General features: G+C 38.1%; 1 protein-coding gene across 1 annotated transcript in view; it reads right to left on the reverse strand.

Annotated features, from left to right (window-relative positions):
• The window catches only part of LOC134364432 (leucine-rich repeat-containing protein 37A2-like), a 57,945-nt gene that overhangs the window by 11,380 nt on the left and 32,582 nt on the right, over positions 1 to 13,983 (reverse strand). Inside the window, exons 7-8 of the mRNA XM_063080357.1 lie at positions 3,986 to 4,057; positions 3,314 to 3,388 (exon numbers count right to left, since the gene is read on the reverse strand). Coding sequence (XP_062936427.1) covers positions 3,314 to 3,388; positions 3,986 to 4,057 — 147 coding nt within the window. The remainder of the gene's footprint in view (positions 1 to 3,313; positions 3,389 to 3,985; positions 4,058 to 13,983) is intronic.

Here is a 13,983-nt window from a genome sequence, read left to right on the forward strand (position 1 = left end):
AATTTTTTCAAAAGAAAAATTTGAGCAAAAAAGATACCCAAACTATTGATTAGCTTATTATCATGGTTTACTGGGTGCAGTTTCAGGGAGATAAAAACTGTCTCTGTGACTGAAGTAAGTCCTCCAGGTTAATTTTAAGCAGTATAGCATGGTGATTAGGAATACAGTTTGAATCTCAGCTCTGCTAATAATGTGACCTTGGGCAAACTGCTTAATCTCTGTTGCTCAGCCTCTCTGTTATAATAGCGCCTACCTCTAATGAGTTTTTAGGAAAAAATGTATCAATACCTGAAAAGTGCCTGGCACATGGTAAGTACTCAATAAGTGTTAATTAGTTAGTAACTTGCAGAGGCTACCTGAAAAGTAATCATGCTCTCCCACCTTGGGTGCCTTCTCTGAGTCCTCCAAAACGATGTCTTTATTAGGACCACATTATGACTGTCAAAACAGAAGTGTGCTTCTCGGGTCCATGAAGGCTGAGTTGGCAGTACAATGTAAAGAGTTTTAGATTAAAACTGCATCCAATAAGTTGGCCTGACACATTTTTCAAACCCCTAGAATGTTAATTACATGTGACTAATATTCCTTTGAGTCTGGTGGAAGCTTCTGATGTTCATATAGAAAGAATGGACCCAGAAGAGTAATCCAGCATTTTACATCTACGGCAACCTCAACTCTGACACAAAGTTTTTGCTGCTCCTTTCCTGTCCCAACTTTTTATTTTGGAAAATTTCAAATCTATAGAAAACTTGAAAGAATGGTATAATGAACATTTGTATACCTTTCACCTGGATTCAACAATTGGTGACACTTCACCACAGCTGTCTTTCAGTGTGGGTATGTTTATACATTTTCTGGGCAAACCATTTGAGAGTAAGTTGCAGACATTATGACCTGTCACTGCTAAACACTTCAGTGTGCATCCCATAACAACCAAGGCATTCTCCTACATACCCCAATACTATTATCACACAGTGAAATCTAATATGAATATCTCTGTCTCTTTTATAGTCCATATACAAATTTTCCCAAATTGTCGCAGTCATGTCATAGCTTTTTTTTTTTATTAAGCCAGAATCCAATCAAACACCAGGCATTGTATTTAGTTTTCATGATTCTTTAGTCTCCTTTAATTTACAACTCTTCCCCATCTTTTAAAAATCTTTCATGGCATTGACTTTTTAAGCCTTCAAGCCGATTGTTTTACTCTCCTCATTTGGTTTTGTATGATCAACCTGAATATAACAAGGAAACATTTTTAGCAAGAACAGTTCATAGGAAATATTGTAGTTTTGTTATTCATTAAAAAGTATGAGCTAGGAATAATACAAGTGATGACAAACTTAAATAATGGTTTTAAAGCATGCTGACCAATTTTTGAGACTGCAAATGACCTGAGGTGTAGATTATCCTTACTTGAGAATAATTATTTTTCAATACACATTAAATATCATTACACAGGAGTCCAGACTCAAATGAGCTGGCTTACTTACCTTGTATATAAATGTCTAAACTCCCGAGGACTTTCAATAATGAACTCCACGGTGGCAGTTGCTTTAATCTCTTTGTGGCATTGATAGCAAATGGCTACAGAGAACAATAGCACTTTTTTCTTATCCAGTAATGGTCAAGAGAAAAGCAGATAGAACCCCACTACTGTGGATAAGAAAGTGAAAAGGCTGGTGGATGACAACTTTGACTATGCAGTGAGAAGGTCATCTAGCCAACATGGGAGGGATCGACTGTGTCAGACGCTGCAGGAGGTTGAGGATGATGAGGCTAGAGCAGTAACTGATGGATCTGCTGACAACATTGTGAAGATAGTCAAGGAGGGAACTTGATAAAAATGACTGCAGCAGAGTGCAAATGAAGGGCCTTTTTCCATACTGATCTTGTGTAATCCCCTCAACTAGCCTTAGCACAACAGCACGTTTCTATTTAGTTTGCCATACTGGAGGGAGGATGGCAAAATGTAAGCTGCGATGAGTTGTGTAACAAACTGTCACAATAGGGCCCTACGGAAATAAAAGACTGCAAAAAATGACATACTTCACACCATACATAAAAATTAACTCAAAATGGATCATAGACCTAAATGTAACTACACAATTTCTAGAAGAAAACATAGGAGAAGGTCTTTGTGAGTTTGGATTAGGCAAAGGGTTCTTAAACAAAGATTTCTTAGGTCAGACACAAAAAAGCACAAACCATTCAAGAAAAAATTGCTAAATTAGAGTTCATCAAAATTAAAACATTAAAAACTTCAGCTCTTCAAAGATACTTTAAATAGAATGAGAAGATAAGCCACAACCTGAGAGAAGGTATTTACTAAACACATATCTGAGAAAAAGGACTTGTATCCAGAGTATATAATAAAGCACTCTTAACACTCAATAAGAAGATAAATATCCAATCAAAATATGGGAACAGATTTGAACAGACACTTCAGTAAAGATGATATTTGCACATGAATAGACACTCAATATCATCAGCTGTTAAAGAAATGCAAATTAAAACCGCAATGACTCCACACCTACTAGGAGAAAGGCTAACATTTATTTAAAACCCTGGAATAGAAGGATCAGGTGAAGATGTGGAGCAACTGCAACTCTCATACACTGCTGGAGGGAATGCAAAATGGTACAGCCACTGTAAGAAACAGTCCAGCAGTTTCTTAAGAAGTTAAATATGCACTTAGCATGTGATGCAGCAATCCCACCCCTAGGCATTTACCCCAAAGAACTGAAAATATATATTCACACAAAGACCTGCATGTCAGTATTTTTAGCAGCTTTATTCATAATTGCCAAAAGTTGGAAACAACCCAAATGTGCATAAAGTGATGAATGGATACACAAACTGGTATATCCACACCACTGGAATGCTGCCCAACAGAAAAAAGGAATGAACTACAGATAGACGCAACAGCATGGGTGATAACATAATCTTAAAAGGATTATGTACGTGAAAGAAGCAAAAGGCCACAAACTACATGGTTTCATTTACAAGACATTCTGGAAAAAGCAAACCTATAGGGACAGAAATCAGACTGGTCGTTGCCAGGGGCTGGTAGTGGGAGGAGAGGATTGACTGCAGAGAGACATGAGGGGCATTTTTGAAGGGAGAGAAATGTTCCATATTGGGAATGTGGTGGGGGTTACATAACGTACATTTGTCAAAATGGATCAAAGTGTACTCTTAAAAGGAGTGAATTTTATTATGTGAAAATTATACCTCAATAAACCTGACTTCAGAAAACAATAAAATAACCCCAAAACTAAGTGAAAATAAATCTAAGAAAAAAGTAACTTACAGTTTTTCCAATTCAAGAGACATCAGGATGATGTTCTCAATTGTTGTAAGAGACACTTGTGTTGCTCCCATGTCTCTGAAGGAGAAAGCCCAAACATTCACCATAGGAACCCCAATACAAAAGTTCTGTACTTAAAAACACATTTCAAGGACATATGAGTACTTCAAATTTGGCTTCTCTATAAACAACCTTAAGAGTTTATTGGCCATCGAAGATAATTCTAGAGAGCTCTTATTGAATAAATTTAAGTTTATTTGCATCATTAAAGTAATGGCCTTGGGATTGAATAGAGAATCTCTACTTTTTTTTTTTTAAACATTATCTTATCATTTTGATTTACATTCACCTGTCTTGATTACACTTTTTTTTTCTTTTTTAAATAAAATACAGCTCTTCCTCTTTGCTTTCTGGGATAAATGATATTCCTACCTGAGTCTACATGTTCCATGTCTATGTGTTTTCTTCAACACTGCTCTCTTCCACTGCTGGCGGTCTTGCCCATTACACATCCTCTCTTAGTCCTTTCCTTTGCCAATAACTTTTCCCCCCAATAATCCAGTTAAAATTAAAATTATGACTTTTTAGCTGAAGTGAAAATATTTAATCTCTGAAGAAAGGAAAAAAGAAAAGCAGAAGTCATCTCGTAACTCATGACATTACTGTGATACTTACAGATATTTTAATGCTGGCAATTTAAAAAGATGTGAATCTTCAACAGTAGTCAGAGGATTATGATTGAGAATTCTGAAAAATGCAATGAAATTAAAATTATTTGCATTTTCAAAATGCATGAAACCACATGAAAAGTTTATATTCATTTTTGTAATAAGGAACTTTTGGTTAAAAAAATCATCATTTTCTGTCTTTGCATATAAATCACACTTAAAATCTGTAAAGTACTCTTCCTTTGGAAACTAAAAGATAAAGTAGAGAAGATAAAAAGAAAAGAAAAAAATGGATAGCAAGGAAAAAGTATGTCAAAAAACTTTTTAGGTCAAAAATCCTAGAAGTGACTTCACCAGTAGAAAGACCTCACTCTTCAGGAAACAGTATTTATAGTGTCCTCCATAATTCAATGTGCTTGTCTTTCACCTTTAGAAATTTCAAAAAGAAGTCATGATTAATGCATCCTGTCAAGAAAAAAATTGGACCAGGTTGGCTGGTTGTTCAGTTGTTTGGAGCACCACCTTGTAACATCAAGGTCAAGGGTTTGGATGTACCTGCCAGCCAGCTGCAAAACAAAACAAAACATAAAAGCCACAAGGAAAATTTGGAGAATGTGGTGTTCAAAAAAGCCAGGAGAAAAAAATGGGACCAATTCCTTGGCTTTGGAGCCAAAGAAAAAGGTTCACATCTAAGAGAAGGAACTGGTCAAAACCATACTCCCGTCACACACACCAGCCCTTGTGCTCTTGTATCACATCACAGCCTTTGTTACATTGCATGTAATCACATGTATACTTGTCAGTCTCCTGGAATGTCAGCTGCTTGAGGGCAGGGGACACATCTTACTGTGATTGTCATCCCTGTGCCTGGCAGAGTGCCTGAAATTTACTAGGTATTTAATAAATATTTGTTGACTGATAAATAACATTTTGTTTATAAATCAATAAAAGGAATAAATTTGTTTTTTGACCCAAATTTGTATTCCAAAATGCTGGAATAGATTTTCTTTTCAATACTTTATGGCAAAAAACCCCCCAAACAAACAAACATACAAAAAAAAAAAAAACAAAGAAAAACTACAAGAAAAGAAAAGAAACAGGAAAAAAGAAAAGAAAATCTGCCTTTAGCTTAACTCTATTCAAGAATCATTAGTGTGGAGATCCAATCAAGATGGCAGAATAGACAGTCCACAGCGTCACTCTCTCCCACAAATCAACCAAATTTACAACTATAAAATGTAACATCAGCCAAGCCGGGGCTGCTGGAGCTCAGGGTAAGAGGAGGGGAGAGCTATGGAGTACATGAAGGCAGGAGAAACCATGATGAGAGAAAGAAAAAGCTGCTCTGAGCATTTCTGGCTGCGGCTGCTTTAAGGCTGGAGCTGCTGAGTGCATGGAGCAGGAGCCAGCAGAAGCTGCAGCTGTGCCCTTCAGATGGAGTTACTTGGAGGCAGCAAGAGAGAAGAGGGCCTTGGCAGCCCCCAGGACAACAAGACCACTAATAGGGTTCCCGTGGACCCACGCAGGAGTGAGGAGCCAGAACAACCAGAAAAAGGGAGCCACTCAGAGACTGGTGAGTGATCACAAGGGACCAGCACAGGGCCAGTCCCATGGGAAGTGTTTGCAGCACGGTCAGTGAGGGAGATGTGCCCAGCAGGGGAACACTGGGACACAGCAGGGACAGCTGATCTGCCCCCCAATCAGCACAGGACAACTCAGAGGAGACTGGTCAGGAATACAGAATTGCATGGGGTGCAGTTTGATGAAAAAACTCAGGCCCAGATCAGAGATTCTATAGAACACAGATCCACTGGGTCTCTGGAGAGCCGGAAGTACCTATAAGGTCAACCATTAAACCCTGAGCTGCACAAAAAGCCTTCCCTAGGGAAACAGCAGCAAAGTAGCAATTTAAACAACCACACAGCTCAAGTACTGGTTCTCACAGGAAGTTCCCCCCGTTAGAAGCAAAGCACAAAAAATTAGTTCCGGCCCAGGCACATCACCAGCACCTTGGGGCCTGCTTGGGAACTGGAGGCTTGGATCTGGGGACTGGACCCCACTCCCACTTCCAAGGAAACTGCACTCATGCCTCAGGGCCAGCCTGGGGACCTGAAGCATGGAGAAGGGGACTGAAACCCCCTCCCATAACCAGGCATGCCACACCAGCACCTTGGGGCCTGCCCAGGGACCCAAGGCAAGGATAAGGGGACCGGATCTCTCTCCCACAACCAGGCACACCACACCAGCAACTTGAGGCCTGCCCGGGCACCCGATGGATGGAGAAGGGGTCTGGACCTCTCTCCCACAACCAGGCACACAACGCCAGCACTTTGGACCCCGCCCAGGGACCCAGAGCATGGAGAAGGGGACCAGACCACCCTCCCACAACCAGGCACACCAAGCCAGCACCTTGGGTTCCATCCATTGACCTGAGGCATGGAGCCAGGAACCAGACCCTCCTCCCACAACAAGGCACACCACACCAGTACCTTGGGGCCCACCCAGGGACCTGAGGCAAGGAGAAGGGGACTGGACCTCTCTCCTAAAACCAGGGACACCATGACAGCACATCGGGGCCTGCCCAACCCAGAGGCATGCAGAAGGGGACTGGACCCTCCTCCCATATCAGGCACAAAACGCCAGCACCTCGGGGCCCACCTGGGTACCTGAGGCATGGATAAGGGGACCGGACCCTCCTCCCAGAACCAGGCACACTGTGCCAGTACCTCGGGGCCCACCCAGGGACCCGGGACACGGAGAAGGGGACTGGACCCCTCTCCCACAACCAGGCACATGGTGCCAGTGCCTTGGGGCCTGCCCAGGGACCAGAGGCATGGAGAAGGGGACCAAACACACCCCACAACCAGGCATACCGCCAGTGCTGAGGAGCATACCAAAAACAGCACCCCCACGTGTGTGACCCACCATAGCCACCACAATAACCATGGCTGCTGCAAAAGTGGCTAGACACCACGGCCACCACGCAGATGGTCTGCCAACCACTGGAGTGCATCCACACAAGAAGAGTCACAAGCAGAGACAAAGAAAAGAAGATTTCTCTTTCCACAAAACCCATTTCAGAGTGACAGAAGTAGCATCTGCTCTATGATAATATTGGGGGACCTGATCACATCTCTCAGCATTGGACAGATCATCTAGGCAACAAGTTGATAGAGTAACCATTATTCTTTCAGAAGGAGGAAGAAATCTAGGGCAATTAGAGGGGGGAGGGGGAGGGCATGGGGGAAGGCGAGAGGTTGGACAAGGGGCATAAAGAATAATTACGATTTGTAACAGTATATATGCTAGTAATATTGATTTAATCAACATATCTCAATGTTCAACCCCAAAAATGTATAATTGATTTTGATTCAATAAAAACAAACAAACAAACAAACAAACAAAAGAATCATTAGTGTACATTTGCAGAACATTATAAAAATAATAATTATTACAGCTAATATCTATTCAGCTGCCAGGCATCTGTGATCAGCATTTCACATTTAATCCTCAGAATAACTTTATATGGTACATATTATTATTACCCCATTTTATAAATGGGGAGATTGAGGAACAGAGAGGTTATACAATATGTACTAGGTGGCCAAGCTAATAAGAATCAAAGCTGGAATTTGAACTCTGTTCTGACTCCAAAGCCTGTGTTTAACCTGTATAAAGAAAAGGGGTTTAAAATAGCTGTAACTTTAACCTTTATTTTGAGAAGACTAAATATAGAAAAAACTTTTGAAATTTCATGTACTTATCAGGGAAAGCCACTATGAGAATTACAGTTTCTCTTTTTACTCCTTTCCCCTAATCATTTTCCATGATTAAATATTTAATTAATCCATGGTCATTGAGACAAGAGATTTCAAACCATGCTATAGGTGACGTCGGTGAAAATGGTGGAGTAAGGACATCTGAAACTTCATCTCTCCATAAAGGCAACAACAATAAAAAATGGCAAAAATAGTCAGAATCAACTTTTTCAGAACTCTAGAAATTTAACTAAGGCTTGTAGCAGCCAAGGAGCATATAAATAAATATTCCAGAAAAATAGCTGAATTTCTGTAAGAACAGTAGGATTTGTATCATTTTAACTTGCCTTAGACCATTCCTCACTGTCCAGATCAGTGGTAACCTGAAAATTAGCCCATATCCCCAGTACCAGAGGGAACAGAATGGAGCTGGTGCTCCTTCAAAACCTCATTCCCAATCAATTGTCATTATTTGACCTGTCTGGTGGTTCCCTGGAAGATCTCACTTGAAAAGTTTGCTTATTTGATCTGCTTGAGAGCTACCTGGTTCTAAAAGTTTCTCACCAGAGGATGTTTTTGGAAAATAATTACAGGCAATTGTTTTAAAATGACAGCTGCATGAGGCAATGAATAATGAAAAATGGCCTAATCGAAAGCTTAACAGGAAAAGCTGAAGAATAAGATGTCCTTGGGAACTTTGAAATACTCCAATATGTCCTTGGGAAACTGGAATGTGGAAGGCCATACACATGTGTAGGGCTGTGAGCATGGTCAGGAAAGACCTGAGAAGACCCTAAACTCTCAACCCTGGCTGATCTTGAGGTTCTGCACAGCAGGAAGTGAGAGTTAAGGCAGAGCTATAAACCTCTGGTTGAGTGTTGAAGGCATGCCCTAATATGCATGCCCTAATATGCACACATAGCCCCTTGGCAAAACCTCGAAGGCTTATTGGTTCCAGGCATTTAATGAAATCTCTGTTCAATCATTAGCTGACCACTGAGATAACCAAGTAAAGACTTCAGTGTCCACACAAAACAAAGAACACAGACTTTACAAAATTAGTTCAGAAAAGTCACTAAATAAACAGCAACTACTAAAACAAGCAGCAATAACACCAAACCCTGGGGATGGGGATCTGATTTCCAGAATCACTACATTATATTGTTTAAAATATCCAGTTTTCAACAAAAATTCATGAGAGATGCAAGGAAACAAAGTATGACCCATACACAGGGGAGAAAAAACCAATCAGTAGAAACTGTTCCTTTGGAAGCCCAGTTGTTAGACTTACTAGATGAAGATTTAATTCAGCTATTTAAAGTATGTTCAAGAGATAAAGAAAACCATTTAGTTCTATAGACTAAAGAACTAAAGGGAAGTGTGAGAACAAGACATTATAGAATAACAATAGATAGAGATTATAAAGAGGAGCAAAACAGAAATTCTGGGGTTGGAAAGTATTACAACTAAGATGAATGAGCAGGAAGAAAACAGAATTAGGAACTTGAAGGTCAACTGAGATTACTGAGTCTGAGAAAAAAGAAAGAAAAAAGAATTTAAAAAAATGAAGAGTCTCAGAGACCCATTTGTGAGACACCATCAAGTTTACTAACATACACATAATGGGAGTTTCAGAAGGAGAAGGGAAAGACAAAGGAGCAGAAAGAATATTTGAAGAAATAATGGCCCAAACTTCCCAAACCTGATGGAAAACATTTACATAGACATTCAAGAAGCTGAAGGAACTCCAAGTAGGATAAACTCAAAGAGATCCACACCTAGATACATCATAATCAAACTGTCAGAAGCTGAAGACAGACCATATTGAAAGTAGCAAAAGAAAAGCAACTTATCACACACAAGGAATCCTCAGTAATTTTAATAGCTGGTTTCTCATCAGAAACAATGGAGGCTAGAAGGCAGTGAGATGGTATATTCAAAGTGCTGAAAGAAAAAAAAACCTGTCAACCAAGAATTCTATTATTTGGCAAAACTATGCTAGACACACAAAAACTAAGAGTCTGTTGCTAGAAGACCTTCCCTGTAAGAAATACTAAAAGGGGTCCTTCAGACTGAACTGAAGGACAGTAGATAGTAACTTGAATCCACATGAAGAAATAAAAAGCACCTAACTATGTAGGTAAGTATAAAAGACAGTATAACGTATTTTATAACATCTTTTATCTCCTATCTGATTTAAAAGATCAATTACATAAAGCAATAATTATAAATCTATGTTGATGGACACAAAATGTATAAAGATGTAATATGGGACAATAACAGTAGAAAGGAGATGGTGAGAGTGGAGATATAGAGGAGCAAATTTTATGTCTCTTATTAAAACTAAGTTGGTATTAATATGAATTAGAATTACAGTAAGATGTAAATGGTAATGCCCAGGGCAACTGCTAAGAAAATAACTCAAATATATATAGCAAAAGAAATAAGACAATTGAAATTGTACATTTGAAAATATCTATTTAACACAAAAGAAGGCAGTAATGGAGGTAGTGAGAAATGAAAAAAGACATAAGGCAGTGAAAACAAGTAGCAGAATAGCAGGTAAAAATTCTACTTTATCACTAAATGCATTAAATTAAATGGATTAAACTCTCCAATTAAAAGGCAGAAATTGACAGAATGTATTTCAAAAACATGATCCAACTACATGATGTCTATAAGAACTTCACTTTAGATTCGAAGACACAAATAAGTTTAAAGTAAAAGAGAAATGGAAAAAGATATATGATGCAAACAGTAACCAAAAGAGAGCTGGAGTGGCCACACTAGTAACAGACAAAATAGGCTTAACACAAAAATTGTCACTAGAGACAAAGATGGACATTTGTAATGATAAAAGGCTCAATCCATTAAGAAGGTAAAACAATTATAAATATATATGCATCTAACAACAGAGCCCCAAAATACATGAAACAAAAACTGACATAATTGGAGAAATAGACAATTCAATAATAGTAGCTGGAGACTGGAATATTCCACTTTCAATAATGGATAGGACAACGAGACAGAAGATCAGCAAAAAAAATAGATGAGTTGAACAACTATAAACCAATCAGACCTAACATATCTACAGAACACTTCCCAAAAAATACAACAAAAAATCAGTGGAAGACATGTTCTTCTCAAGTGCATACAGAACATTCTCCAGGAGAGACCAAATGTTAGACCCTAAGACAAGTCTCAATAAATTCAAAATGACTAAAATCATGCAAAGTATGTTTTCCAACCACAGTGAAAATTAGAAATCACTAAAAGAAATAAAATTGGGAAATTCACAAATACATGGAAATTAAACACAGTCCTAAATAATCAATGGGTCAAAGAAAAAATCAGAAGGGAAATTAGAAAATACTTTGACATGAATAAAAATGAAGGTGCATAATGGGGAAAAGATCACTGGTTGCCAGTGTTTGAGGGTAGGAGGATGGGAGGGATAAATAAGTGGAGCATAGAGGATTTTTTGGACAGCAAAACTATTCTGTATGACTGCAATCATGAATACACGACATTATGTGTTTGGAAAAACCCAAAGAACTGTACAACACAAACCTAATGTAAAATTAAATAAATAATAATATATCAATATTATTTCATAATTGTAACAAATGGGGGCCAGCCCGTGGCTCACTTGGGAGAGTGTGGTACTTATAACACCAAGGCCACGGGTTTGGATCCCTATATAGGGCTGGCTGGTTAGCTCACTTCAGAGAGTGTGGTGCTGATAACACCAAGTCAAAGGTTAAGATCCCCTTACTAGTCATCTTTAAAAAAAAATAATAATAATAATAATTGTAACAAATGTGCCACACTAATATAACATGTCAATAGTTGGAGAAACTGCATGTGTGTGTAGAGAGGGTATGGGAACTTTCTTTTAAAAAAAATCAATCATGGGCTGGCCCATGGCTCACTCAGGAGAGTGTGGTGCTGATAACACCAAGGCCACGGGTTTGGATCCCTATATAGGGATGGCCAGTTTGCTCACTTGGGAGAGCCTGGTGCTGACAACACCAAGTCAAGGGTTAAGATCACCTTACTGGTCATGTTTAAAAAATAAATATTTTTAAAAAATCAATAAACTGGGCTGACCCATGGCTCACTTGGGAGAGCGTGGTGGTAACAGCACCAAGCCAAGGGTTAAGATCCCATTACTAGTCATCTTAAAAAAAAAAAAATCAACCAACCAACCAACCAAACAAATAAATAAATACATAACATACCAACACTTCCAGGATGCACCTAGATCGGTGCTCAGAGGTACATTTATAGATGTAAATGCAAATATTAAAAAATCTCAAGTCAGTAACCTAAACTTGCACCTGAAGAAACTAGGGGAAAAAAAACATCAAACTCAACCCAAAAGAAGAAGGAAGAAAATAATAAAGATCAGAGCATAAATAAATGAAATACAGAATAGAAAAACAATACAGAAAATCAACATAACTAAAAGCTGGTTCTTTGGAAAGATCAACAAAACTGACAGAACTTTAGCTAGACTGATCAAGAAAAGAGAGAAGACCCAAATTATTAAAATCAGAAATGAAAGAGGGCACACTACTACCAACCTTACAGACATAAAAAGGATTATAAGGGAAAGTTATGAACAACTGCATGCCAGTAAATTAGATAATCTGGATGAAATGGACACATTCCTAGAAAGAAACAAGCTACTGAAACTAACTTGAGAAGAAATAGAACATCTAAAATAGACCTATATCAAGTAAAGAGACTGAGTTAGTGGTCCAAAAACTTCTCACAAAGAAAAGCTCAGGACCAGACAACTTCATTGTTGAATCTACCAAATGTTTAAAGAATTAACACCAAACCTTCATCAAGTCTTCTAAAATACAGAAAAGGAGAGAACATTTCCTAAGGCTGGTATTACTGTGATATTAAAATCAAAGACATCACAAGAAAAGAAATTTACAGATCAATGTCTCTCATGAATATAAATGCAAAAATCCTCAGCAAATACTTGCAAACCAAATTCAACAGAGTATATCAAATGGACTATACGCCTTGACCAAGTGGGATTTATCCCAGGAATGCAAGGTTAATTCAACATATAAAAGTCAACCAATGTAATACTCCATATGAATAGAATAAAAGAAAAAACACATGATGATTTCAATAGATACAGTAAAAGCCTTTTAAAAATTAGAACACCTTTTCATTACAAAAATGCAATAGACATCCTCAACCTAACAGAGCTTGACAAACCTCTATGAAAAATCCATGGCTAACATCATACTTAATAGTTTAAAACTGAGAGTTTTCCTCCTAAGATTAAGAACAAGGCAAGAATGTCCATTCTTACCACTTCTACTCAACATCATATTGAAGGTTCTAGCCAGGGCAATTTGGCAAACAAAACAAAAAAGCATCCATATTGGAAAGTAGTAAAAAGAAGTAAAACTATCTTTATTTGCTGATGACATGATATTACATGTAAAAACTATAAAGAATCCATACACAGAAAAAAAGCTATTAGCTCTAATAAATGAGTTCAGCAAAGTTGCAGGACACAAGATCAATATGCAAAAATTAGCTTTACTTCTACAAACTAGCAACGAATACTCTGAAAATGACATGAAGAAAGCAATTCCATGTATAATAGCATTGAAAAGAATAAAACACTTAGGAATAAATTTAACCAAAGAGGTGTAATACTTGTACACTGAAAACTACAACGATTGTTGAAAGAAATTAAAAATCACCTAAATAAACAGAAAGACATTCTGTGTTCATGGATCAGAAGACTATACTGTTAAGATGACATAATTGTACAAATTGATCTATGGTTTCAGCATAATTCCTATCAAAATTCCAGGTGGCTTCTTTCCAGAAATTGATAAACTAGTTCTATAATTCATTGGGCAATTCAAAGGACCCAGAACAGCCAAAACAATCTTGAAAAAGAAGAACAAAGTGGGAGGATTCAAACTTCCCAACTTCAAAACCCCATTTAAATCTACAGCATCACAGTGTGGTACTAGAATAAAAACAGACACATAAATCAGTGGAATAAAATTGACAGTCCAGAAATAAACCCTCACATTTGTGGTCAATTGATTTTTAACAAGGATGCCAACACAATTCAATGTGGAAACAATAGTCTTTTCAAATGGTGCTGTAACATCAGGACATCCAAATGCAAAATAATAAAGTTGGACCCTGTAAGGAAAGTAGAAAAGTTTAGTCAGGATCTCTCGCCTTGCGTCTGTTA

The sequence above is a fragment of the Cynocephalus volans genome, chromosome 16 (assembly GCF_027409185.1).
Source record: "Cynocephalus volans isolate mCynVol1 chromosome 16, mCynVol1.pri, whole genome shotgun sequence".
In the NCBI taxonomy this organism is placed as follows: Eukaryota; Metazoa; Chordata; class Mammalia; order Dermoptera; family Cynocephalidae; genus Cynocephalus; species Cynocephalus volans.